Source organism: Esox lucius, chromosome 19, assembly GCF_011004845.1.
Source record: "Esox lucius isolate fEsoLuc1 chromosome 19, fEsoLuc1.pri, whole genome shotgun sequence".
Classification (NCBI taxonomy): Eukaryota; Metazoa; Chordata; class Actinopteri; order Esociformes; family Esocidae; genus Esox; species Esox lucius.
Window position 1 is genome coordinate 20,507,647 of NC_047587.1, and position 26,163 is coordinate 20,533,809.

Genomic DNA, 26,163 nt, shown 5'->3' on the forward strand with positions numbered 1-26,163 from the left:
GTTCGGAGTCACTAGAAATGTCCTTGTTTTCCATAAAAACATACATGAAATGTAGCAAAATGAATAGGAAACAGGAAATATAGTCATTGACAAGGTTAGAAATAATTATTTTTAACTGAAATAATTAGTGTCCTACAAACTTTGCTTTTGTCAAAGAATCCTCCATTTGCAGCAATTACAGTCTTGAAGACCTTTGGCCATGTTAGTTGTCAATTTGTTGAGGTAATCTGAAGAGATTTCACCCTATGCTTTCTGAAGCTCCTCCCACAAGTTGGAGGGGCTTGAAGGGTATTTATGTACAGTTGTGATCATAAGTTTGCATACCCTGGCAGAAATTGTGAAATATTGACATTGATCATGCAAAAACAGTCTTTTATGTAAGGATAGTGAGCATATGAAGCCATTTATTATCACAGTTGTTTGGCTCCTTTTTATATCATAATGATAACAGAAATCACCCAAATGGCCCTGATCAAAAGTTTACATACCCTTGAAAGTTTGGCCTTGTTACAGACACACAATGTGACACACACCGGTGAAAATGGCAACTAAAGGTGAATGTCCAATACCTGTGGCTTTTTAAATTGCAATTAGTGTCTGTGTATAGTCAATGAGTTTGTTAGCTCTCACATGGATGCACCGAGTAGGCTAGATACTGAGCCATGGGGAACAGAAAATAACTGAAAAGGTAACAGAACTTTATAAATATGGAAAAGAATATGAAAAGATATCCAAAGCATTGCAAATGCCAGTCAGCACTGTTCAATAATTTATTAAGAAGTGGAAAATTTTGAAAGATTTCAACCAATACTGATAAACCCACAGGTAACCTCAGGAGAAATACAAGCTGCTCTGGAAAAAGACTGTGGTTGTTTCAAGGAGCACAATATGACGGTACTTGAACAAAAATGAGCTGCATGGTCGAATTCCCAGAAAGAAGCCTTTTCTGCACCAAAGCCACAAAAAAGGCAGGTTTCAATATGCCCGACAACACCTTGACACACCAAACAGCGTCTGGCACACTAATTTGGAGTGATGAGACCAAAATAGAGCTTTATGGTCACAACCATAAGCGCTATGTATGGAGAGAGGTCAACAAGGCCTATAGTGTACAGAATACCATCCTCACTGTGAATCATGGTGGTGGCTCACTGATGTTTTGGGGGTGTGTGAGTGCTAAAGGCATAGGGAATCTTGTGAAAATGAATGGCAAGACAAATGCAGCATGTTATCAGAAAATACTGGCATACAATTTGCATTCTTCTGCACGAAAGCTATGCATGGGACATTCTTGGACTTTCCAACACGACAATGGCCCTAAGCACAAGGCCAAGTTGACCATCCAGTGGTGACAGCAGAAAAAGGTGAAGGTTCTGGAATGGCCATCACAGTTTCCTGACCTTAATATCATCGAGCCATCCAAGAGAGATCTCAAAAGTGCGGTTCATGCAAGACAACCAAAGACTTTGCATGACCTGGAGTCATTTTGCCAAGATGAATGGGCAGCTATACCACCTGCAAGAATTTGGGGTCTCACAGTCAACCATTACAAAAGACTGCACTCTGTCATTGATGCTAAAGGGGGCAATAAACAATATGCAAAATTTGAACACAAATATACCATACAGTCAAGCTGCTCCCACAACAGCTCAACAGATTTGAGATCGAATGACTGTGCTGGCCATTCCATTATAGACAATACCAGCTGACTGCTTCTACCCTAGTTCTTGCTGTGCTTTGTCCTGTTGTAATAGGAAATTGGCTCCTATCAAGCACTGTCCACAGGGTAAAGCATGGTGTTTCAAAATGGAGTGATAGCCTTCCTTCTTCAAGATCCCTTTTACCCTATACAAATATCCTACATCACCACCACCAAAGCACCCCCAGACCATCACATTGACTCCACCATGAATGACAGATGACAACAAACAGTCCTCCATCATCTTTACATTTGGTCTGCGTCTCACGAATGTTCTTCTTTGTGATCTTAACCCTAACTTACTCCACTTTCTATTCTGGTTAGAGACAGTTTGCACTGTTCTGTGAAAGGATTTGTACACAAGATTTGGAGTTTCTTGGTAATTTCTCACATGAAAGAGCCCTTATTTCTCAGAACAAGAATAGACTGATGAGTTTCAGAAGACAGTTTTAGTTTTTGGCCATTTTGAGCCTGTAATCAAACCCACAATGGCTGATGATCCATACTCAACTCGTCTAAAGAAGGCCAGTAGGCCAGTAGTAACATAACATCATTGAAGAAGGGTTTTCTAATGATCGATTCGCCTTTTAAAAATTATAAACTTGGATTATCAAACACAATGTACCAGTGAAACACAGCACTGATGGTTGCTGATAATGGGCCTCTCTACGGCCTATGTAAATATTCCATAAAAAGTCTGCCGTTTCCAGCTACAACAGTCATTAAGAACATTAACAATGTATACACTGTATTTCTGATCAATTTAACGTTATTTTAATGGACCAAGAAAATGCTTTAATTTCAGAAACGGGACATTTCTAAGTGACTCCAAACGTTTGAACGGTAGTATACATTCTGAATACATTCAGAGTCATATTCTATCACTAAATCAAACATGGCACTCAGAGGTACCATGTTTCATTACTCAGTAGTATTCTTTTTCAATACTCAGTAGTATCATATTTCAGGACTAAAAAGTATTGTGTTTCAGTACTCAGTAGTATCACAATTGAATTCAGTAATTAGTAGCATTTTCCCCTTTTATTATTCAAGTCCAGTTCTTGAGGTCTGTACCACAGTGTCTTATGGCCAAACAGCAGTATAGCTGACCAGATTTCAGTACTGGTGCGATGGTGGTAGTGTGTTCTTCAAGGACAGTCAGCAGTGTGTCCAGTGTTAAATGACCCTCCCCAGCCCGACGTCATCAGGAATCTCTTTTGTCCTGCCCTCTCATCAACAGTAGTAGATAGCTGATGTAGGCGGTGGAGATGTTAGAAGTGTGTCGGTGTCCTTGGCTTCATTGCGCGCTGCCGCGGGTACGTGTTAGCAGGTTACGTACCACTGTGCTGGGTGCGTCGGTTCCACATACCACGTTTAGAGTGGTAGCGATGCAGAAAGTTCCTCAGGTAGATACGCTCCACCTCCAGACCTGACTGCAGAACCCTACGGCAGAACAGGGAAAGACAACAGAATGCATGTTTGATCAGACGAATAGGGCTTCCCTAGCAGCAGAACACAGACACACACAGACCTGTCCAGCAGCTCCCAGCCCCCCCCCCCCCCCCAGCGGTCAGTGAGCTTCCCTAGCAGCAGAACACAGACACACACAGACCTGTCCAGCAGCTCCCAGCACCCCCCCCCCCCCCCCCCCAGCGGTCAGTGAGCTTCCATAGCAGCAGACCACAGACACACACAGACCTGTCCAGCAGCTCCCAGTCCTCGCCACCCCAGCGATCAGTGAAGTCCTGTGTATTCATGCCTCCAGCTGCCTCCAGGTCAGACTTATAGATCCCCAGCAGACCAAACCCATTCACCTCCCAGTAACCTGGAACACACAGGTTGGGAGTGAGTGTGTATGTAACTGCAAAAATCTGTCTTTACAAGATAGTAAAACCTGACAAATCATTCCACATAATGTTTTCTTGCCCGTCCCAAACTAGGAAAAAGTTCACAGTGTCAGATTTTTTTTATTTTTATAAATTGATTTGTATTATAATGAGTGAAATAAGTATTTGATCCCCTCTCAATCAGAAAGATTTCTGGCTCCCAGGTGTCTTTTATACAGGTAACGAGCTGAGATTAGGAGCACACTCTTAAAGGGAGTGCTCCTAATCTCAGTTTGTTACCTGTATAAAAGACACCTGTCCACAGAAGCAATCAATCAATCAGATTCCAAACTCTCCACCATGGCCAAGACCAAAGAGCTGTCCAAGGATGTCAGGGACAAGATTGTAGACCTACACAAGGCTGGAATGGGCTACAACAAGACCATCGCCAAGCAGCTTGGTGAGAAGGTGACAACAGTTGGTCCGATTATTCGCAAATGGAAGAAACACAAAAAACTGTCAATCTCCCTCGGTCTGGGGCTCCATGCAAGATCTCACCTTGTGGAGCTGCAATAATCATGAGAACGGTGAGCAATCAGCCCAGAACTAGACAGGAGGGTCTTGTCAATTATCTCAAGGCAGCTGGGACCTTAGTCGCCAAGAAAACAATTAACACACTACACCGTGAAGGACTGAAATCCTGCAGCGCCCAAAAGGTCCCGCTGCTCAAGAAAACACATGTACAGGCCCATCTGAAGTTTGCCAATTAACATTTCAATGATTCAGAGGAGAACTGGGTTAAAAGTGTTGTGGTCAGATGAGACCAAAAATCGAGCTCTTTGGCATCAACTCAATTTGCTGTGTTTGGAGGAGGAGGAATGCTGCCTATGACCCCAAGAACACCATCCCCACCTTCAGACATGGAGGTGGAAACATTATGCTTTGGGGATGTTTTCCGGCTAAGAGAACAGGACAATTTCACTACATCAAAGGGATGATTAACGGGGCAATGTACCGTCAAATCTTCACTGAGAACCTCCTTCCCTCAGCCAGGGCATTGAAAATGGGTCGTGGATGGGTATTCCAGCATCACAATGACCCAAAACACACGGCCAATGCAACAAAGGAGTGGCTCAAGAAGAAGCACATTAAGGTCCTGAAGTGGCCTAACCAGTCTCCAGAACTTAATCCTATTAAGAAATCTGTGGAGGGAGCTGAAGGTTTGAGTTGCCAAAGGTCAGCCTCCAAACCTTATGACTTGGAGAAGATCTGCAAACAGGAATGGAACAAACTCCCTCCTGAGATGTGTGCAAACCTGGTGGCCAACTACCTCTGTGATTGCCAACAAGGGTTTTGCCACCAAGTACTTAGTCGTGTTTTTGCAGAGGGGTCAAATACTTATTTTACTAATTAAAATGCAAATCAATTTATAAACATTTTGACATACATTTTTCTGGATTTTTTGGTTGTTTTTCTGTCTCTCACTGTTCAAATAAACCTACCATTAAAATTATAGACTGGTCATTTCGTTGTCAGTGGGCAAATGTATACAGAGGCGTTGCCAGGATCATAATACGTTTGGGGCTTACCCCAACCTCTTATGATGCCGCGTGTTGTTCCAACCACCGTTTTAAGGGTTTTTAATATTAGGCCTACATTGGTTTACAACATCTCTCTGGAACCCTAAATATTCCCAAACAACAGAAGATTCATAATTTTTCAGCACCAAATCATCCCTAGTCTCTATCACATTGTCCTCTCCCTAACAGGACGCCCTACTCCGCACTATTCTTTCGCAGTATGCTCTGCGCCGCATCTTCGAGCATTCTAACTGGTCAGAGTACCCGCACAGCTAGTAGCCTATCGTTTCCCCGACCCGCACATGCCTTTATTGGGTTGCGGCTATTACTTTCGTTAGTTATAGAGCCATCACGGAATTGGGATATTTTAATTGGGATAGATCTGTTGACTGACACGATTGTGCCATTCACTTTCCAGACTCCAAACTTCATAATCATAATGGATCATTATTTTTAAGTAGGCAAACAGATAAAAAATAAAAATATCACCTCATAATCAAAACTGTATCAAAATATAATTATAGCAAAGATTAAACATAGGGAAAAAAATAAAACATACATACATAATTTGAGATCCGATATAGCTATAGCCCCGGACACCCAGGCCTAAGGACGCCCAGGCATATATATATATAACACGGATCCATGGAAACATGGATGTCTGGTTTAGGGTTTGATTCCCACAATGAAAGAAAACCAGTGCGATTGTACCTCTGGGGTCCCTGGGCGTAGCCCCGCAGTCAAGTCTCATGACAACAGGGGCAAAGGCCATGTATCCCTCCACACAGTGTTTCCTGACGGAGTCGATGATGGAGGGGGGGAAGTGGATGTGGAGGTCACAAAGGAACACTATACTGTGCTCATCCTGGAGAGGAGCAGATTCACACCCATGAAACTCAGCTTACGTACAGTACGGAACACAAAAGCAATGATACGGCCACTGATGACGTCCTACTCACAGTTATGAGGTCAATGCCAGCCTGCAGACCAGCAGAACGCTCAAAGTTCCCACTCAGCTTCAAGTACTGAAATCTAGTGAACAAACATAATTAGTGGTGAAAGCATGAATTCATCCTGAAGATGGCTCCTGACCTGTCTAACAGTTCATTTTAGTCTTCTTCATGGTGACCATTCTTCATTAATTTACTAGAGGTCTTCCATTTTCCATCACTGAGCTTACCAGGGGCACTGTATTTTAATTACGTAGAGACATTTGCAGCAGAATTTCATAACAGTGAATAAAGTGCACCTGGTAAAATCTCTCAGTGGTCTGGACATGATGTATTACCACACACCTGTGTGGGTCACACCAGGTTTCTGACCTTTATGTAGCTGGACACTCAGAGTTCACATTTGGTTCACTAGAATGTCCGTCACTATTAGGGTGTTGGAATTCTTTTAAACGGGAGTAGTGCTCACAATTAGCCCCCAAGTTACTTTAAAGTTTGCCAGTGATATGAAGACATTAATACTCTCAGCGTACCTATGCAGTTTGGATGCCTTCAGTGCTGTCTCGATGTCCATGTCAGTGCTGTTGTAGTCAGTAATGATGAGGTTGAAGTTGGGGTCTCCAGTGCTGTGGTACAGACCCTCCATGTCAACGATCAGCTGCTGCACCCACCGGGCCTGGTTCTTCACTGACTCACACACACACAAAGAAACCCTTAGCGTCGAGGCATGTCTCCAGTGCGTATACATGGGTGTGTGTGTGTGTGTGTGTGTGTGTATACAGTTAGGTCTGAAAATATTTGGACACTGACACAAATTTCTTATTTTGAAATGAAACAACAGGGATGCAATTGAAGTGCAGACTTTCGGCTTTAATTCAAGGGTTTGAACAATAATATGAAACATTTAGGAATTGCTACCATTTTCATACGCAGTCCCCTTATTTCAGGGGCTCAAATACAATTGGAGAAATTAACACAATCCTAAATACAAATTTCATTTTTAATACTTTGTCTAGAATCCTTTGCAGGCAATGACTGCTTGAGGTCTGGAACGCATGGACATCACCAAACGCTGGGTTTCCTCATTTGTGAAGCTTTGCCAGCCCTTTACTGCCGCTGTCTTCAGTTGTTGTTTGTTCGTGGGTCTTTCTGCCTTAAGTTTTCTTCAGCAAATGAAATGCATGCTTGATCAGGTTGAGATCAGGTGACTGACTAGGCAATTGCAAAATATTCCACTCCTTTGCCTTAAAAAACTCCTGGGTTGCTTTCGCAATATGTTTTGGGTCATTGTCCATTTGTAAAGTGAAGCGCCGTCCAATCAACTTCGCTGAATTTTGCTGAATCTGAGTGGACAATATATCCCCATACACTTTTTTCATCTGGCTGCTTCTGTCTTTTGTCACATCATCAATAAACACTAATGACCCAGTGCCATTGCAAGCCATGCATGCCCATGCCATCACAATACCTCCACCGTGTTTTAAAGTTGATGTGGTATGCTTCGGATCATGAGTCATTACAAGTCTTCTCCATACTTTTTTCTTCCCATCATTCTGGTAGAGGTTGATCTTAGTTTCATCTGACCAAAGAATGCTGTTCCAGAACCGGGCTGGCCTTTTTATTCTTGAGGCTTTCGAATGGTTTGCACCTTATAGTGAACCTTCTGTATTTGCTCTTGTGATGTCTTCTCTTCATGGTAGACTTGGATAATGATATGCCTACCTCCTGGAGAGTGTTCTTCACTTTGCTGGGGTTTTTCCGTTACCATGGAAAAGATCCTACGATCATCCACCACTGTTGTCTTCAGTGGTCATCCAGGCCTTTTTGTGTTGTAGAGCTCACCAGTGTGTTCTTTTATTCTCAGAATGTACCAAACTATTGATTTGGCCACTCCTAATGTTCCTGCTATCTCTCTGATATATTTTTTTTTACAGCCTAAGGATGGCCTGTTTCACTTGCATTGAGAGCTCCCTTGACCGCATATATTGTGGGTTCACAGCAACAGTTTCCAAATGTGAATGCCACACCTGGAATCAACTACAGACCTTTTTACCTGCTTCATTGATGAAGAAATAAAGGAATAGCCCACACCTGTCCATGAAACAGCTTTTGAGTCAATTGTCCAATTACGTTTGGTCCCTTGAAAAAGAGGGGGCTTCATATTAAAGAGCTGTAATTCCTAAACCCTTACTCCAATTTGGATGTGAATACCATCAAATTGAAGCTGAGACCATGCACCTTAATATTCACGCCAATATTATTTAACTCTAACTTGAATATATTTTGGTAAACAGACAAAATAACAACTGTATGTACGTGTGTGTGTGTTTATATACACACACATAGGTACATCTCCAATTTGAATATTGTGGAAAAGTACATTTTGTCCCATAATTCATTTCTGTATTGTACGTTTTTTTATTCTAATATTTTGAAACACTGGATTTTTGATTTCCATGTGCTGTAAGCCTTAATCATCAAGATTGAAAGAAAAAAGGCTTGAAATGTTTCACTTTGTGTAATTAATCTACAATATATTAAGGTGTCACTTTTTGATTTGAATTACGGGAAAAAAAGAACTTTTCCCACGATATTCACATTTGTTGAGATGCACCTGTATACACATACATATACAATACACATATACACACCTGGGACTATGAAGTGTACTGTAGCAGTTGGGTTCCACTGAAAGCCTACAGGGTTACATAGCAACTTTTCATGAATAAGAGGCTGGAGTCCCCGGGAACGGTTGTGGCGAATCAGAGCGTAGATGTATTTTGACAGGCGTAGGTGTTGGCCATTTATGTCTCTCAGCTCCAGCTCCAGGAAGTACCTGCTGCCCTGAGCCCCATCCACCCTCCTCTCAATGTTTAACACACGCACAAGGGAAAAACGCCTAGAGGGAGAGACAGATTGGGTAAACACACACACACACACCCTTTACTACTCAGTTGTTGAGAAGTAACAATTAGTTGACATACCCAAAATTCTGTTTCCTCTAACGCTTAACCTAACGTTGAAATCCTAATCCTCAACCCAACCCTAAACCTAGTCCTTGGGGATTCTAAAACAAAGAAGTGGAGAAAGGTCATCGTAATATTTTGGTTTACCAATCAGCAGTGGTGAAATAGTGCTTATACAGATACCAATAATTAACCCTGAAAAGCCCATAATGCATAATGTGAAGTGGCAAAAAAGTAATCCCTATGAAAGCAGGACAAATAAACAAACAACTGACCCATGGTGTTTGGTGTTTAGTTTGTCCATGAAAGCCTTGACAACAGGCAGTGCGTCACTAGCACGGAGCATCAGGTTACCAGACACATTACAGCGGAGGTCTATCCAATCAGAACGCATTGCCTGTAGGTTGACAGGGGTCAACTGGAATGTCTGTGCCCAGTTCACCTCAGGATCAAACACAGGTGGGAAGGTGGAATCATAAGCCTGCTCCTCTTCAGAATCACGCCCCAGGCCCCATAAAGACTTCCCCTCACCCTCTCTCTCCCACTCTCTTTCATCCCCTTCCCCTCTGTCAATCCCTTCAACCAGATGGTTCATCTCTGGGACCACACTAACACTTTGCAATGTTTCGTCATCTTCAGGTTGCTGATGTGACTTCATCTGCGTGTGTGCTTGAAATAAGATATCGGCCTCTAGGTCCTGGCCTCTCTTCCTGGTCTCTGCTGGTTTGTCTCTCGCTGCTGCTCTGCCTTGTCTTATTAGTGGATGTTCTGGTATATCTTTGTCTATGTTTTGTTTAGATTTTTGTAGTGCAGGTAGAATATTTGAATCAGCCGAGTTCTGTTTTGCTTGTCTGTCTCTGGTTTGTTCAGGGGCTGCTGGTCTCAACACTAATTTGTCTACTGATTTCCATCCTTGTTTATGTTCCCCTGCTCTGGACCTTTCCATTTTTGTTGGTCTGTGCTGTTCAGCTGGTCTAGTCGCTGATCTCAGCTGTTCTGTTGATGTATTGTTCAAATGTCTTTGTGACCAAGGACCAGGGTCCAGTTCTTTTGGTTTGGTTTGGACTACAGCTGGCTGCTTGACTACAGCAGAAGTCTTTGTCCCTCTCCTCCTCCTCCTCTTCCTCCTTTTGCGGTATATGTGAGTATCAGATGTGCTTCTAGGTGTGCGTGCTGCGTCGGCCTGTGGCAAGGAGAAGAGTTTGCGTCGTCGTCTCTGGGTGTAATCATCAAAGTCGTCTCCATAGTCAGGAGTGTGGTCTTTCTCACTAGCCCCGGCTACATTTGGAAGGGCCTCGCTCCCTGGGACCGTGTTTCTCCTCAAGATGCCAACATCTACCAAAACACATGCAGACAGGCGTGTTAAATGAAAACGAAGGCTGACCCACAGCTGAAATGTCGTTTTGAACAGACTGTTTCATTAGGTGTGTCTCTCTCCTACCTCTAGTTATGTGCTCTCCCTTTGGCCCCTCTGGCTCATCCAGTCTCATGTACCTGGAAAAAACATTCAGTGGAAACAGTGGAGATAGAAGACAAGTAGAGATGGAAGGGAGGTACTTCCTCATCATTGTTCTCTATTGCTATTATTATTATTATTATTATTATTTATTATTATTATTATTCAATTCAAAAGAACTGTAATAGCATCTGGCCTTCTGTTGTTTGGTAATATTATCATATAGATATATAACTTTCAATTATTCAAATATGTACTGGAGAAAGGCAGAAATGTATGCAATTGGTTGTCTCAATGAAGAGGGCAGAGTTTGCATTTCAATTATTTAGACATACTCAAATACTCAGAGAACTGTGGACCAGGGGTAGTTGGAAGGTAAGCTATGCCCTCTCTATTGAGTAACGCAATCGCATGTTTCTTCCATCCTGCAGATCTGTCTGCATTAAAACTCTGTCCCGTACACCATCTAATTCAAGTCCTCACCTTCCCAGGTACATAGGACTGTCGTGGTAGAAACATGTGTTGTGTGTCTCCATGTGTGTGAGCCGTGTGTAGTCATTGGGGTAGATGTAGGACATGTGGATCTGAAAACACAAACAACATAGTAATAGCATGCTAATGGCCCATCTCAATGGTGTTTATTACAGGAACTTAAGGTGTAGTGTTGAGGGAACTTACAAACTGCAGGCCTTGGTATCGTAGTAGGGGGAAACCTTTGATGACGTAGCTGGGTTTATAGGAGCAATCAGGTAACACACCTTCTAGATATTTACTCTCTAGGGGAGGGACTACACAAACACACACACACACACACGTTTGTCTATGTTCCAACTGTAGTGTGTAGTGTGAAGGAGTGAGACAGTGATGAATTACCCTGGTAGAGCGTGTCTCGTGGGTCATCTCTTAGCATGTCGGCGACAGGCTGCTCGTCAGGCTGGTTGCTAGGCAAGAGGGTGTGACTGGCGATGGTTTGAGGTATGTGAATGACATCATCCATCCTCAGACTAGACTCATCTGTACACACACACACAAAATAAAGTTCAGAAACAACTAGGATCAAGTAGTGAAACAGAAATTGATTAGTGTTGGTATGTACTCACTTGCGTAGAGGGAGATGTACTTGGAACCGATGACTGTAAACCTTTGACCTTCTTGGTTCAGCTGCCACTGTGTCAAAACAAATACAGACACTGAATACTACCACACACGCACGCACACACCCACGCAAGCACACACGCACGCACACACAGAGAGAGAGAAGAGGGAAAACTCACAGCCACCTCTACATGGTCTGTCCCTCTGTCGTTTTGTTTGTGGACAATCTCAAAGAAGTACTTCCTCTGTACCAACAACCTGCAACACACACTGAACAGTTACTCTGTTTATTTGTAGATATACACAAACCTGTTAATTATGGCAGCTTTGTTTTTGGTTTTATCAGCCTCCCATAACCCTGGACAAACAGCCTCCTGAACAAGCTGAAAAAGGCTTTCTGATTTTCCACATGATGGAAGTAAGAGAGTAAATATTATTTCATAGAAAGAAAATTCATTACTAAAATTATAGACTTTCATTTGTCATATTTAGGCAACCTCTTGTGCAGAATCAAAAGTGCTGTCAAACTACATTAAGGCTGTTGTCCGGAGCTTTAGTACGTTGATAAAATAGCTGACAAAATGAACACACACTGCTCATATTAGGAACTTCCTATGATGTCATGTCATATGTACAAAGATTAGACAGTTTATAAACTCTGCTTCTGACTGATTTTCCATGGTCTGTCACTGTATACGTGACAGACCATGTAAATGATGTGCTTTGACTTTCAGTTTCGTATGTTTCAATTGATTTAGTATGATAATGTGCAATTCAAAATCCTATTTCACATTATCGTAAGCCTGGAAGAATAACCATAAAACTAACCCTAAACCTAACATGCCAATTTTTTTACTCATGGGGACTGATCTTCTGTTACTTGCCAGTATAGTAAATCAAGGATACAGGCACCTCAGAGGTGTGTGTTTGTGCGTGTGAGTGTTTCTCTGTGTCAGTGTCAGTGTTTCTCTGTGTCAGTGTCAGTGTTTCTCTGTGTCAGTGTTTCTCTGTGTCAGTGTTTCTCTGTGTCAGTGTTTCTCTGTGTCAGTGTGAGTGTTTCTCTGTTTCAGTGTGAGTGTTTCTCTGTGTCAGTGTGAGTGTTTCTCTGTGTCAGTGTGAGTGTTTCTCTGTTTCAGTGTGAGTGTTTCTCTGTGTCAGTGTGAGTGTTTCTCTGTGTCAGTGTGAGTGTTTCTCTGTGTCAGTGTGAGTGTTTCTCTGTGTCAGTGTGAGTGTTTCTCTGTGTCAGTGTTTCTCTGTGTCAGTGTTTCTCTGTGTCAGTGTTTCTCTGTCAGTGTGAGTGCGTTTCTCTGTGTCAGTGTGAGTGCGTTTCTCTGTGTCAGTGTGAGTGCGTTTCTCTGTGTCAGTGTGAGTGCGTTTCTCTGTGTCAGTGTGAGTGCGTTTCTCTGTGTCAGTGTGAGTGTGTTTCTATGTGTCGGTGTGTTTCTATGTGTCAGTGTTTCTCTGTGTCAGTGTGAGTGTGTTTCTCTGTGTCAGTGTGAGTGTGTTTCTCTGTGTCAGTGTGAGTGTGTTTCTCTGTGTCAGTGTGAGTGTGTTTCTCTGTGTCAGTGTGAGTGTGTTTCTCTGTGTCAGTGTGAGTGTGTTTCTATGTGTCAGTGTGTTTCTATGTGTCAGTGTGAGTGTGTTTCGATGTGTCAGTGTCAGTGTGTTTCTCTGTGTCAGTGTGAGTGTGTTTCTCTGTGTCAGTGTGAGTGTGTTTCTCTGTGTCAGTGTGAGTGTGTTTCTCTGTGTCAGTGTGAGTGTGTTTCTATGTGTCAGTGTGAGTGTGTTTCTATGTGTCAGTGTGAGTGTGTTTCTATGTGTCAGTGTGAGTGTGTTTCGATGTGTCAGTGTGAGTGTGTTTCGATGTGTCAGTGTGAGTGTGTTTCGATGTGTCAGTGTCAGTGTGTTTCGATGTGTCAGTGTCAGTGTGTTTCGATGTGTCAGTGTGTTTCGATGTGTCAGTGTGTTTCGATGTGTCAGTGTGTTTCGATGTGTCAGTGTGTTTCGATGTGTCAGTGTGTTTCGATGTGTCAGTGTGTTTCGATGTGTTTCTATGTGTCAGTGTGTTTCGATGTGTCAGTGTGTTTCTATGTGTCAGTGTGTTTCTATGTGTCAGTGTGTTTCTATGTGTCAGTGTGTTTCTATGTGTCAGTGTGTTTCTATGTGTCAGTGTGTTTCTATGTGTCAGTGTGTTTCTATGTGTCAGTGTGTGTGTGTTTCTATGTGTCAGTGTGTGTGTGTTTCTATGTGTCAGTGTGAGTGTGTTTCTATGTGTCAGTGTGTGTGTGTTTCTATGTGTCAGTGTGTGTGTGTTTCTATGTGTCAGTGTGTGGTTACTCCCCCTGGCTCTGTGCCGTAGCACCAAGGCAATACATAAATAACCTGTCAAAAAAAAAAAAACTAGAAAACCCATGTGTGGGTGTTCTGTTATTCATCTGAGACATCCAGATACAAACAGCATTTTGTTACACCCCACAGTTCAAGGAATGACAGCCTTCACTAATAAACATCAACACAGCATTTTGTTACACCCCACAGTTCAAGGAACGACAGCCTTCACTAATAAACATCAACACAGCATTTTGTTACACCCCACAGTTCAAGGAACGACAGCCTTCACTAATAAACATCAACACAGTATCCTGCAAGACTCACCTAACTGGTCTGGAAGTCTGACTAGCGTACTTCTCAAACTCACCAGGAGCCGTCCACTCCATGCCAGTCTGAAACACACACACACGTAAGAGATTCAGCAGGAGGCAGGGAGGTGAAGGTGTTGTTAACTAAGGCAATGTTAATTACACCAGAATATATAGAAAGACGATAATGCATTAGTGGAGAGATTTGCCTAGTGTGTCATTCCCACACATAAATACATCCAGACATTCATTTACCCTGCTGTTAGGTTAAAGTACAGCAGTGTTACCAAGCCCACAAACATGCAGAGGGCTGTCAGAATCTCAGATAAACACACATTACTGTCACTGGAGCTACTTCAAGTACACAGGTACATAGACATTTACACACACCAAGAGCCCACCTTGCCGATCCAGGCCAATAGCTGCAGGTTGAGCGGAGACTCATCCCAGCTCAGCCAGAATTCAGAGTTATCATCAGAACTCACAGCGAACACAAATTCACCTGGAGCACACACACACACACACACACACACACACATAGAATTACATCTGGCTGACTTTATGCTCCTACATTTTTAAAATCCTTGGTTCTGGTTTAGCATACACGGATAAAGCCTAGTCTTAGACTAAATGAAAATCTATTTCTCTGGCCCTTGGTCTTACACTGCATCCAACTGCCTAGATATTCCACTTAAAGAGGAACAGAAGCACTCGAATCCAGACAACCAGCTAACTGTGAATCAACATGTGTTTATCAGAGTAATACTTACACTGACTGGAGAAGAAAAAAAAATATTAATATTCAGTTTGTGTTCTCTAAAGCTGGTGAAGTTCATCAATATCTTCCTAATGGTTGTCTTCTGGATATTACTTTTCAGTTGTCTCAGCCGGTTGAGTACATTGATTTTGTCAATGAACTGTGTTTCTTGCAGGAAAACGATAGGCCTCAAACTACTGTCAACATCATCTCTGGAAAAGGAGAAGACAAACAGGGTGTGATGCCACTGGAACGAAGGGGTACCGTTGGTGTAGGGGTGAAGGTAGCCAAAGATCCTGAGGCCATAGTTTGTCCATCTGGGAGAAACAGCCAGCTTCTTTACTGTGGTTCTAGACTAAAGAAAGAGAAAATACTGAGCGAAATGAAGCCAGAAGAGGTAAAGAGCTGAGCTGACACTTGGCATGCCTGGTGTGTTGGTTGAGGGCATGATGTGCATGTGTAGCATCTTACATGTTGGTGCTAAAGTACTTGGAAATCGGAGATGGTTTGACAAGAGTAAATAATCAGTTAATAACTCCACCTTGCCCTTGGATAGCTTAGGTGGAAGACTAAATCATACAAATTAAATCCTCTCAGATCTTCACAAGTGGTTATAGTGTAGAGTTTAGGGCTCAATTTGGGATTGGGTGTGTGTGTGTATGAGAGACTCACGTGTGGGTAGAGTGGGTAATGGAGGTTCTGGCGGAGCTGAGCTGTAGAGCTGCCGCACCAGTCCTCAAAGACATGGAGATTAGCCTTTCCTTTATACTGAAGACAAAGAGAGGAAGAAGGGCCATGACAGTGAAATGATGACCGCATAAACCACTCCCTGTGTATAACCCATGTTCGTAGCCAAAAGCGGATTTTAAAACAGAAATGTTTATGTACGGTTTATATTCCAAGGCATTTACAAGCCTGGACAGATTGTGGAGGTTTCTGTGAGGTGACTAAAGCCTGTACCTCTGGCCTCCAAAGCTGAGGGGTAAAGCTGGAACGCCAGACTTCGAACCCGCCCCCCTCATCACCTCCAACCTGTAACACACACACACACTCATGAGGTAACTCATTTCCTAATTCTACATTTTATCCCTTAACCTTCTCTGCATACCATCTCTCTCCGTCTTCTCCCCCATCCTTACCACTCTCTCTTGGGCAGGTCTTTTCCCAGGTTTACTCTCAGATGCTAAACGGAAACCTGCTGACACACACAGACAGAGATTTATTTTCCATACTTTTAACTATTTTCTCATTGTTACAACATTGCATAGCTAATAACATTTGAAATCCATATGCAGGGTCTTTCCTGGCTGAAAATTAGTTAAGGTATACTTTGATATACTTTATATAATGTCTGGCCACTTGAAAAATAAAACTATTATAGTGTTATATCTGCCCTGTTGTCCATGTCCACCTGAGCAGCAAATGCACACTACACTGTCCTCCCTAATACAATAGCAACCAAAAAACAATAAATCTATTCTTTAAATATTAACATGTTACGCATTTGTTTGTTTTTTTTGTTTTTTACATATGTTGGATTTCCCCCTTTTGTTTTTTTTTGTTCTCCTCTGCCTGTCCAGGACTTGTAGACGTTTTATTGGATTTAAGTCAACTAGCCTAGAGTTTCTGCTTGGCTATTTTCCTAAGCCCCCAAACACACTGGCTCCACAATGCTTCCTGCATACAGAGCATATCAGTTCCATACAGTTCCAAACTGCCTCTGGAAGCAACATCAGGACAAGAGCTATGCATTGGGAGCTTCACAAAATGGACCGAGCAACTGTATGTAAGCCTCCTATTAACATGCACCCATGCCAAGCAACGGCTGGATGATGTAAACCATGCCGCCACTGGACTCTGGAGCAGTGGAAATGTGTTCACTGGAGTGATGAATCACACATCACTACCTGGCAGTTTGGTGGATGAATCTGGGTGTAGCAGAAGCCAGAAGAACAATACCCACCGGAATGCATAGCGGCTACTGTTAAGTTTGGGGGAAGAGGCATAATGGTCTGGGACTGTGTTTCGGGGTTTGGTCTAGGCCCCTTTGTTCCAGTGAAGGGTCATCTTAATGCCACAAGATACAAAGACATTTTAGACAATTGGGTGTTTTTCAACTTTGTGGCAACAGTTTGTTGAAGGCCCTTTTCAATTTCAGGATGACTGTGTGGTCCATAAAACATGGTTCGGCAAGCTAAGACTGGCGGAACTCAAATGGCCTGCACTTTCAGCTGAATTTGTGTGGCCTGTCCACACAAATGCATTTTCGGCTGAATTCCCAGAGACACTCCAAAATCTTATGGAAAGCCTTCCCATAAAAGTAGCTGTTATAGCTGCAAACAGGGGGCCAAATCCATATTAATGCCCATAGTTTTGGAATGGGATGTCCAATAATTTCAAATATGTGCAATGGTCGGTGTCCACATACTTTTGGCCATATTGTTTGCCTCGGCAATGGCTGTCCAAGTCAGCTGGGAGTTTTAGCAATTTAGCAGGCCCTTAATCACGAATGGAATATCATGAACTTGTGAAACAAATGGGGTACATATTACAAAGCCAACAGAAACATCATACTTTAGAATTATTGTTAAATTATTTATGTAAATCTTTATTTAAACATGGAAATCAAGCTGAGAACAAGTTCTCTTTTGCAGTTGAGCCTGGTGATACAGAAAGAAAACAATAAAACACAGGAAAGGCAGCACACACATTAAGAAAACCAGTCACAGTTCAGATCTGCTTATGGTTCTAACTTAAGTTCATTCAGCAAGGAATTAAAAAAATATGGGTATCTGATATCTCTCCAGTACTAGCAAGTCTTGTGACCGTGTCTGAAATTAATAAAGAACAGACTGAACCAGAAGCATGCATATCTCACCATAATCTAACACTGACATAAAAGTAGTTTGCACAACTTCCTTTCTATGCTGAGATGACAGGCATAATTTGTTTCTACCAAACAAATACAGCTAATTGAATTAAATTATTAGCCAATTGCTCCCCAACCAAAGATCAACAGTTTTGAGAGTTAAATACCATACCTACCTCATTTACTACATTTATAGGCATTGTATAATGAACAATAACAAATGGAATGAGTGCAGGGACTTTCCAGGAAACGTGCACCACACTTCAATGCTGGATGAAAAAACCGTGTGGGGAGAGAGAGCGTTTCCACTGATAGGCATACATGAGTATGTATGCATACAGAATAATATATATTATTGAGTTCAGGTGTTTCTGCCACACCCATTTCTTACAGGTTCACTGTAATATGAAATATTGGAGGCAAGGGCATCATCAGTCTGCAGTGATTTTAGGGAAAAAGTTCAAATATATAAAGGGTCCGGGAAATTCAAATGCCTTGCGTCACACTGTCCAGCAGCAAATCTCTTTAAGTGAAACCCTGACACACACAAACACACGAAGCTACCCTGTGTTTAGAAGGTATGAGCCGTTTAGATGGGGGGGGGGGGGGGGGGGGGGGGGGGTTTAAAGTACTGGTGGTCTGTAATTACCAGCAGGGTGGAGACACAAAGGATAATTTTAGAATTGTAGCTAGTTGAGAAGAGAAAAATAATTATATTTTTAACTCTGGGAATAAGATCCCCTATCGCTTCTCCTTTCTCCCTATTTTTATACCGACTATTTTTGGTACATCCAAAATAGAACAAAAATGTGTTATTTTAAGTCAGGGAATAAGATTCCCTACACCCCCCACCCTTCTCTACAGTTCTGTTTTTTAAACAGCTCTTTTTGGTACATCTGTCTATTTGTGAAACTCTTGTTAATTTGTGTTACTGATATTTTGTTACTGCTTTTGCTCTGGCGAAATTTATTATTTGCAGACGCTGGTATTACAATGGAACACTGTAATTCCTCATTGCAGGAACACCAAAGAGTGAGGAGAGCCATTTTCTGGTGCACAGCATATACTGTACATCTCCTGTTTTAGCATTATAGATTACTCAGAGGTTGCACAACAGAATGCAGGGGTGCCAATAATTGTGGCAAAAATAACATTTCTGGATGACTAGATGACATTTTCATTCAACTAAATGTAGGGCCTATATTCATATCCTTTTTTGGGTGTAAGATACAGTTAATAAACAATAATAAAATAAAGACTTTTTGAACATATTTTGTTCATATTTCCCCAGTGTGCCAATAATTCTGGAGGGCACTGTAGTATAATCAACAGCAGTTCTGTGTCAAACAGAGTCAAGGTTGCCAGAGAGGAATCCTAAGATATCACACCAGTTGCCTTGCAGGTTAGAGTCCTCCACCCATTTTCCCTTGATGGCATCTGTTAATTGTGAGCTGATTGAATTGAGTAATATTGTCAACAGTAACGCCCTCATTTATCAGCACCCTTGGGAAAGACGATAAAAAAGCCTGTGAAAAAAAGTCATTGCTTTTTTTAATCATGTTTCAAGTTAAGGTTTATTTGTCAAATGCACCGAAGAACACAGCATCATCCTACAAAATAAAAGTCTTATGGCATGGCACCTGACAAATACGTAGTGAGAGTTAAGGAGAAGAATATATAAGCAAAAATATAGCCAGACAAAAAAAATAAGATAAAAGTTTACTTTTCTTGTGCCAACACTGAGGAAATAACACTTTGCTACAATGTAAAGTAGTGAGTGTACAGCACTTATTACAGTATACATTTGCTGTCCCCTCAAAATAACTCAACACACAGCCATAATTTCTATACCGCTGGCAACAAAAGTGAGTACACCCCTTAGTGAAAATGTCCAAATTGGGCCCAATTAGCCATTTTCCCTCCCTGTTACAAGGTCTCAGGTGTGAATGGGGAGCAGGTGTGTTACATTTGGTGTTATTGTTCTCACACTCCCTCATACTGGTCACTGAAAGTTCAACATGGCACCTCATGGCAAAGAACTCTCTGAGGATCTGAAAAAAAGAATTGTTGCTCTACATAAAGAGGGCCTAGGCTATAAGAATTTTGCCAAGACCCTGAAACTGAGCTGCAGTACGGTGGCCAAGACAATACAGCAGTTTAACAGGACAGGTTCCACTCAGAACAGACCTTGCCATGGTCGACCAAAGAAGTTGAGTGCACATGCTCTACGTTATATCCAGAGGTTGTCTTTGGGAAATAGACGTATGAGTGCTGCCAGCATTGCTGCAGAGGTTGAAGGGGTGGGGGGTCAGCCTGTCAGTGCTCAGACCATACGCCACACACTGCATCAAATTGGTCTGCATGGCTGTCATCCCAGAAGGAAGCCTCTTCTAAATATGATGCCCGCAAACAGTTTGCTGAAGACAAGCAGACTAAGGACATGGATTACTGATGAGACCAAGATAAACGTATTTGGTTCAGATGGTGTCAAGACTGTGTGGCGGCAACCAGGGGAGGAGTTCAAAGTGTGTCGTGCCTACAGTCAAGCATGGTGGTGGAAGTGTCATGGTCTGGGGCTGCATGAGTGTTGCCAGCACTGGGGAGCTACAGTTCATTGAGGGAACCATGAATGCCAACATGTACTGTGACATACTGAAGCAGAGCATGATCCCCTCCCTTCGGAGACTGGGCCGCAGGGCAGTATTCCAACATGATAAGGACCCCAAACACACCTCCAAGACAACCACTGCCTTGCTAAAGAAGCTGAGGGTAAAGGTGATGGACTGGCCAAGCATGTCTCCAGACCTAAACCCTATTGAGCATCTGTGGGGCATCCTCAAATGGAAGGAGGAGGAGCACAAGGTGTCTAACATCCACCAGCTCTGTGATGTCGTCATGGAGGAGTGGAAGAAGACTACACACCCCTGGCATTTTATAAAGTGCCGACTTTATATCCCCTGTATGCTGAGACTGATGAATACATAGACTATGTTCCAATTGGCTGCATCACAAAATATCTGTCAGTCCGTTGTTTCAAATCAGTCCTGTAGAGCAGTAATGGATCCCTCATATGAGTGTTGAACTGTCTGAGAAACCGGTTTTTCCTGTTTTGGAAGTTGTTTATAGGATGGGAGGAGCAGAATTAAAGCGTGATCTGCCTTCACAAATGCAGGGTGGGGGAAGGGTTTCTATCCATTTCATATTTGTGAATAACAATGGTCATTGTGATTTTATGCTCAACATTTAAGAAATCTAACCTGTAGGCTGAGATAAAAATGTATCATCAAAATAACATAATATGGCACAACAGAGACATTACCAAGACTGATGAAAAGACAAGAAAACTGGTCAGGGAGGCTTCAATAGGCATACAGCAACATTAAAGAAACTGCAGGAATTTCTGGCAAGTACTGGCTGTCTGCTACATGTGACAATCTCCTGTATTCTTCATATGAATGGGCTATGGAGGCAAGACAGAAGCCTTTTCTTACAAAGAAAAACATCCAAGCCTGGCCACAGCACGTGGGAAAATTTGTTATAGTCTGATGAAACCAAACTTTTTGGCCATAATTCCAAAAGGTATGTTTGGCGCAAAAACAACACTGCACATCACCCAAAGGACACCATACCCACAGTGAAGCATGGTAGTGGCAGCATCATGCTTTGGGGCTGTTTTTCCTTCAGCCTTAGTCAGGGTGGAGGGAATTACGAACAGGCAAATACCAGGCAATTTTGGCACAAAACCTTCAGGCGCCTGTTAGAAAGCTGAAGATGAAGTTCACCTTTCAGGACAACAACGACCCAAAGCACACATCCAAATCCACAAAAGCATGGCTTCACCAGAAGAAGATTAATGTTTTGGAATGGCCCAGCCAGAGCCCAGACCTGAATCCAATTGAACATCTGTGGGGTGATCTGAAGAGGGCTGTGCACAGGAGAAGTCCTCGCAATCTGATAGATTTGGAGCGGGCAAATATTGCAACGTCAAGATGTGCCATGCTAATAGACTCCTACCAAAAAAGACGGAGTGTTGTAATAAAATGTGCTTCAAGAAAGTATTAGTTTAAGGGTGTGCACACTTATGCAACCAGGTATTGTGGTTTTCTTTTCCTTCTTTTTTTTCTCAAAGATTTCAGTTTGTTTTTCAATTGAATTGTTCACATTACAGGTCACATTAAAGGTGGAAAAAGTTCTGACATGATTTATCTTTGTTTAATTCTTTTACATTACCAGAACCTGGCATTTTAACAGGGGTGTGTAGACTTTTTATATCCACTTATGATGAGATATATACCAGGTGTGTGTGAAAACAAGATGAAACAAATGGAATGATGAAAAGAAGAACGGTAGTGGCTAGAAGGCTGATGACAACGAACGCCGAAGCCTGCCCGAACAAGGAGAGAAGGCAGCTTTGGAGGGAGTCGCGACACCACGACTTGTTTAACCGGGGTAAAAATGAGGTAACACACATGAAAAACTCCCTTATTCATCTATCAACGAGGGAATGACTGGAAAGGTTTTCAAACTTAAAAAAAATAGGCAATGGTTGTAAAAAATTTGCCACATACCTACATGCCCCATCTCCACTACCAGGCAATAATTAAGAAGTTTAAATCAACTGAAGCCACTGTACTGCAGCCGTATTCAGTCATTTGCTAATCTTTTGAAATATATCTCATCTTCAGCAAATGAAAGCCATGTAATTGGATTTTAATCTGGAGAATAACATAGCCAGTCAACAACTTTTTGTCTCTCAAAAAGTCTGAAACTGCTATGGCAGAAGTTTTGGGATCAATGTCATCTCACATGTTCAGTGTTTCCGAAACCCCTAGACCAGGGGCATTCAAATCTTACCCTACGAGGGCCAGAGCCTGCTGGTTTTCTATTAAACCTCATCATTAATTGGACCCACATGGTGTCTTAAGTCCCTGATTAGAGGGTTGCAATGAAAATATGGATTATAACAGTTTTTTGGCGCCAGATTTGTATACCCCTGCCCTAGACCAACTGGGGTCATGGGCAAGGATATGGGAACTGTGACATTTGAGGAGGACACAGATGTCCTCTGTGAAAAGGGACAGCAATGACTTTTCTTATTATAAAAATAATCTTTCAATGTTAGCAAACCCATGATGATCCTGTTTACTCTCACAACTTAGATATCTGACTAAAACATAAATTATGTTATGACTAGTAGTAAGCAAAAATGAACCCACTAACAGTATCTCTTGAACTGTTCGAGACACAAAACCACAAAGTTAAACAAGATGTGCTATCACAACTTCAAAATAAAACCTTTCAAATGTCAACAAGCAGATAAGCACACCATATTTTATGGTATTGTGTCCTTATTTTCGTATGGCATTTGGAAATGAGTTTGTGTTTGAGAGTATGTGTGGGTAAGTGGGGGATGGAGTCAGGAGTGAGAAGTGTGTGTGAATTGACAGCAGGGTTCCAAAGCCCTGCCCCCACCAGCCAAAGGTATGAGTCTACAACTGCAACAAACGGTGTTTTTGTCAGTGTGTGTAGCAACAGCAGAAACAAAAGGCCAGTAGGACAGAAACGCTGATAACAAATAACAACATGTACACACGCACGCCCCAGAGTGGACTCTGCCTATATTATAATTTGTCTGGTCACTTCTGTTTCTGTCATATTCCCGGTGTTGTTGTTTTAACATCTAGGATGAACATCTCTATCAAAACGTGCTTTTTTTTGGATGCCATTGTGCTGAATGGTTGACTACACTACTCTTTTACCAGAATAAAGTGGAGATGATGTCTCATCTATGCAGTCTGGTCACAGCTCCGGTACAGTATTAAAAAATGAATCCTCAAAATTCGTCTTAGTTGGTCGGACTCAACTTGCAGCAATGTAAACAGTTAGAACGTTAAGAATCCATATAACAAGTTCTAAAAAGATTGTTCTCCGAGTTACAGTGGTCACAGTTTTCCCCACAATACATGCATACTGTTGAATGACACGATGTCAGTCTACCACTGAAATACCCAACGATAGGGTTATAGATATTAGCTACATTGGTTATAAAATAACACGCATGCATATGCACTCACACATGCACACGTAGAACAGCATAGCAATGACTGATAGCCTAGCCACAATAGCTACTCACTGTTATTGTTGCTCCTCCGCGTATTATTTGTAGTAACGAACTCGTGGTAAAAAGCGAAGGCTCCCAACATCAGCAGAGCTAAGAACAGCAGATATTTCCCACTCCGTCTCAGTTTTTTCAATGGAAAGAAAGACCTGAACATGTTGGTTGATCGTACTACTACTTCAAGGCTTCACCCAGTCATTCAGTCCTAGCTTCTGCCACCGGCTTTGTTCGGCAGAATTCTACCAGACTCATCAGTTTGGACACCGGCGGCGCTCCCGATACTCCACTTGCGCAGGTTCCGAGGTAGCTTTCATTTCACCCGTACTGAACCTGCTGCCTTCGAATTCTCTGCTATGACTAGAGCTATATTGGATTTCACTCTCTTTAATAAAGTCGCAACGTAATCTATTTTAGTTTTAACTACAGTACGACCCAAATCAGGTCCTAACAACTCCGACCCTAATCACTTAACTACTCGCCCAAACTCGAATGCATGTTACACTAGGCACATTTTAATTTGAGTATCGCCTTCTAAATAAAAGTCCACAAATGGAAGCGATGCGCACGGATACACGGGCCGATTCGCTGTTATGTAGGCCTATTTATAACGTTCTTCTGTCTAATTTACTCATCTATATATTTATATTCCTTTAACAAAGTTCCAATATTGTTTACTGTAACTTATTCAAAATATGTCACGATTCAGTCAGTAGCAGTCGCAACCATTATCCAAGGTTAAGCAGCCGCCTATGACCCCAGAAGGCCTACAGCCCTTAACTGAAATGACATTAAAAAATATGATAATACATTGTTTTTTATATACATTTTTTGTCTTAAGATCTGACTGTGTTACTCAAAATGATACCTAAATTAAATCATGCATTCTAATACATTATCTCATACTTAAATGTTCTGTCCCATATTGTTTCTCACCGCAGCAACCCGAAGAAGTTGGGTAGCTTAATTGGTCAGCCTGAGCCTACTACACTACACAATATATGGACAACAACGTTTTCAAAATATGAAATGCTCATATGTGAGCAGGGCGTAAAAAAGGAGGATGAATATATCAAGTGTCCATAACAGTAGCTCCGGCTACAACTTGTGCCATAAATATGAGTAGTTTAGTGGCTGTGGCTATTACTACGGAATTTGACGGTTTTAGAGTCACATAAGAAGAGGAGGGTATGTCTGCACACCCCAAGTCGGGGGCACAACTTAATATGGAGGTTCCTTAATATTAAGTTACGCCCACTGAAGGTTTCCATTGGTGTGGAGTTTTCGATTAAGTGCATGCGTTTATGTATTACAGGGTCAATTACGAAGATTTTGCCTAGTGCTTCCAATTTACAACCGCTAGCTATACAGGTGCTGGTCATAAAATTTGAATATCATCAAAAAGTTTATTTTTTTCAGTAATTCCATTCAAAAAGTGAAACTTGTATATTATATTAATTCATTACACACAGACTGATATATTTCAAATGTTTATTTATTTTAATTGTGATGATTATAACTGACAACTAATGAAAATCCCAAATTCAGTATCACCGAAAATGTGTATATTACTTAAGACCAATACAAAAAAAAGATTTTTATAAATGTTGGCCCACTGAAAAGTATGAACATGAAAAGTTGGTCAGCAGCAGGAAGCATGAAGTGCTCTAAAACTTCCTGGTAGACGGCTGCGTTGACCTTGGACCTCAGAAAACACAGTGGACCAACACCAGCAGGTGACATGGCACCCCAAACCATCACAGACTGTGGAAACTTTACACTGGACTTCAAGCAACATGGATTCTGTGCCTCTCCTCTCTTCCTCCAGACTCTGGGACCTTGATTTCCAAAGGAAATGCGAAATTTACTTTCATCAGAGAACATAACTCAGCAGCAGTCCAGTCCTTTTTGTCTTTAGCCCAGGCGAGACGCTTCTGACGCTGTGTCTTGTTCAAGAGTGGCTTGACAAAAGGAATGTGACAGCTGAAACCCATGTCTTGCATACGTCTGCGTGGTGGTTCTTGAAGCACTGACTCCAGCTGCAGTCCACTCTTTGTGAATCTCCCCCACATTTTGGAATGGGTTTTGTTTCACAATCCTCTCCAGGGTGCAGTTATCTCTATTGCTTGTACACTTTTCTCTGCCACATCTTTTCCTTCCCTTCGCCCTTTCTATTAATGTGCTTGGACACAGAGCTCTGTGAACAGCCAA

The 26,163-nt window shown here is 42.0% G+C and overlaps 1 protein-coding gene across 5 annotated transcripts; it reads right to left on the reverse strand.

The window, feature by feature from the left end:
- Window positions 1-1,522: 1,522 nt before the first annotated feature.
- Window positions 1,523-24,456, reverse strand: b4galnt3b (beta-1,4-N-acetyl-galactosaminyl transferase 3b). Of its 5 annotated transcripts, none has more exons than XM_034288051.1 (20): window positions 23,971-24,456; window positions 16,108-16,163; window positions 15,929-16,000; window positions 15,641-15,736; window positions 15,233-15,323; window positions 14,613-14,713; window positions 14,228-14,295; window positions 11,752-11,830; window positions 11,578-11,644; window positions 11,351-11,491; window positions 11,156-11,265; window positions 10,961-11,061; window positions 10,463-10,515; window positions 9,297-10,356; window positions 8,707-8,954; window positions 6,589-6,742; window positions 6,065-6,137; window positions 5,817-5,970; window positions 3,398-3,524; window positions 1,523-3,142 (listed from the first exon to the last, which is right to left on the reverse strand). In XM_034288051.1, exons 1-20 carry the CDS (start codon window positions 24,110-24,112, stop codon window positions 3,031-3,033), a joined length of 3,105 nt encoding a protein of 1,034 aa, XP_034143942.1. In that variant the 5' UTR covers window positions 24,113-24,456; the 3' UTR covers window positions 1,523-3,030. The 5 variants fall into 5 exon arrangements, with proteins under 5 accessions (XP_034143942.1, XP_034143941.1, XP_034143943.1 ...); XM_034288050.1 differs by having other exon boundaries at window positions 16,108-16,166; XM_034288052.1 differs by having other exon boundaries at window positions 16,077-16,163; window positions 23,971-24,011.
- Window positions 24,457-26,163: the final 1,707 nt, after the last annotated feature.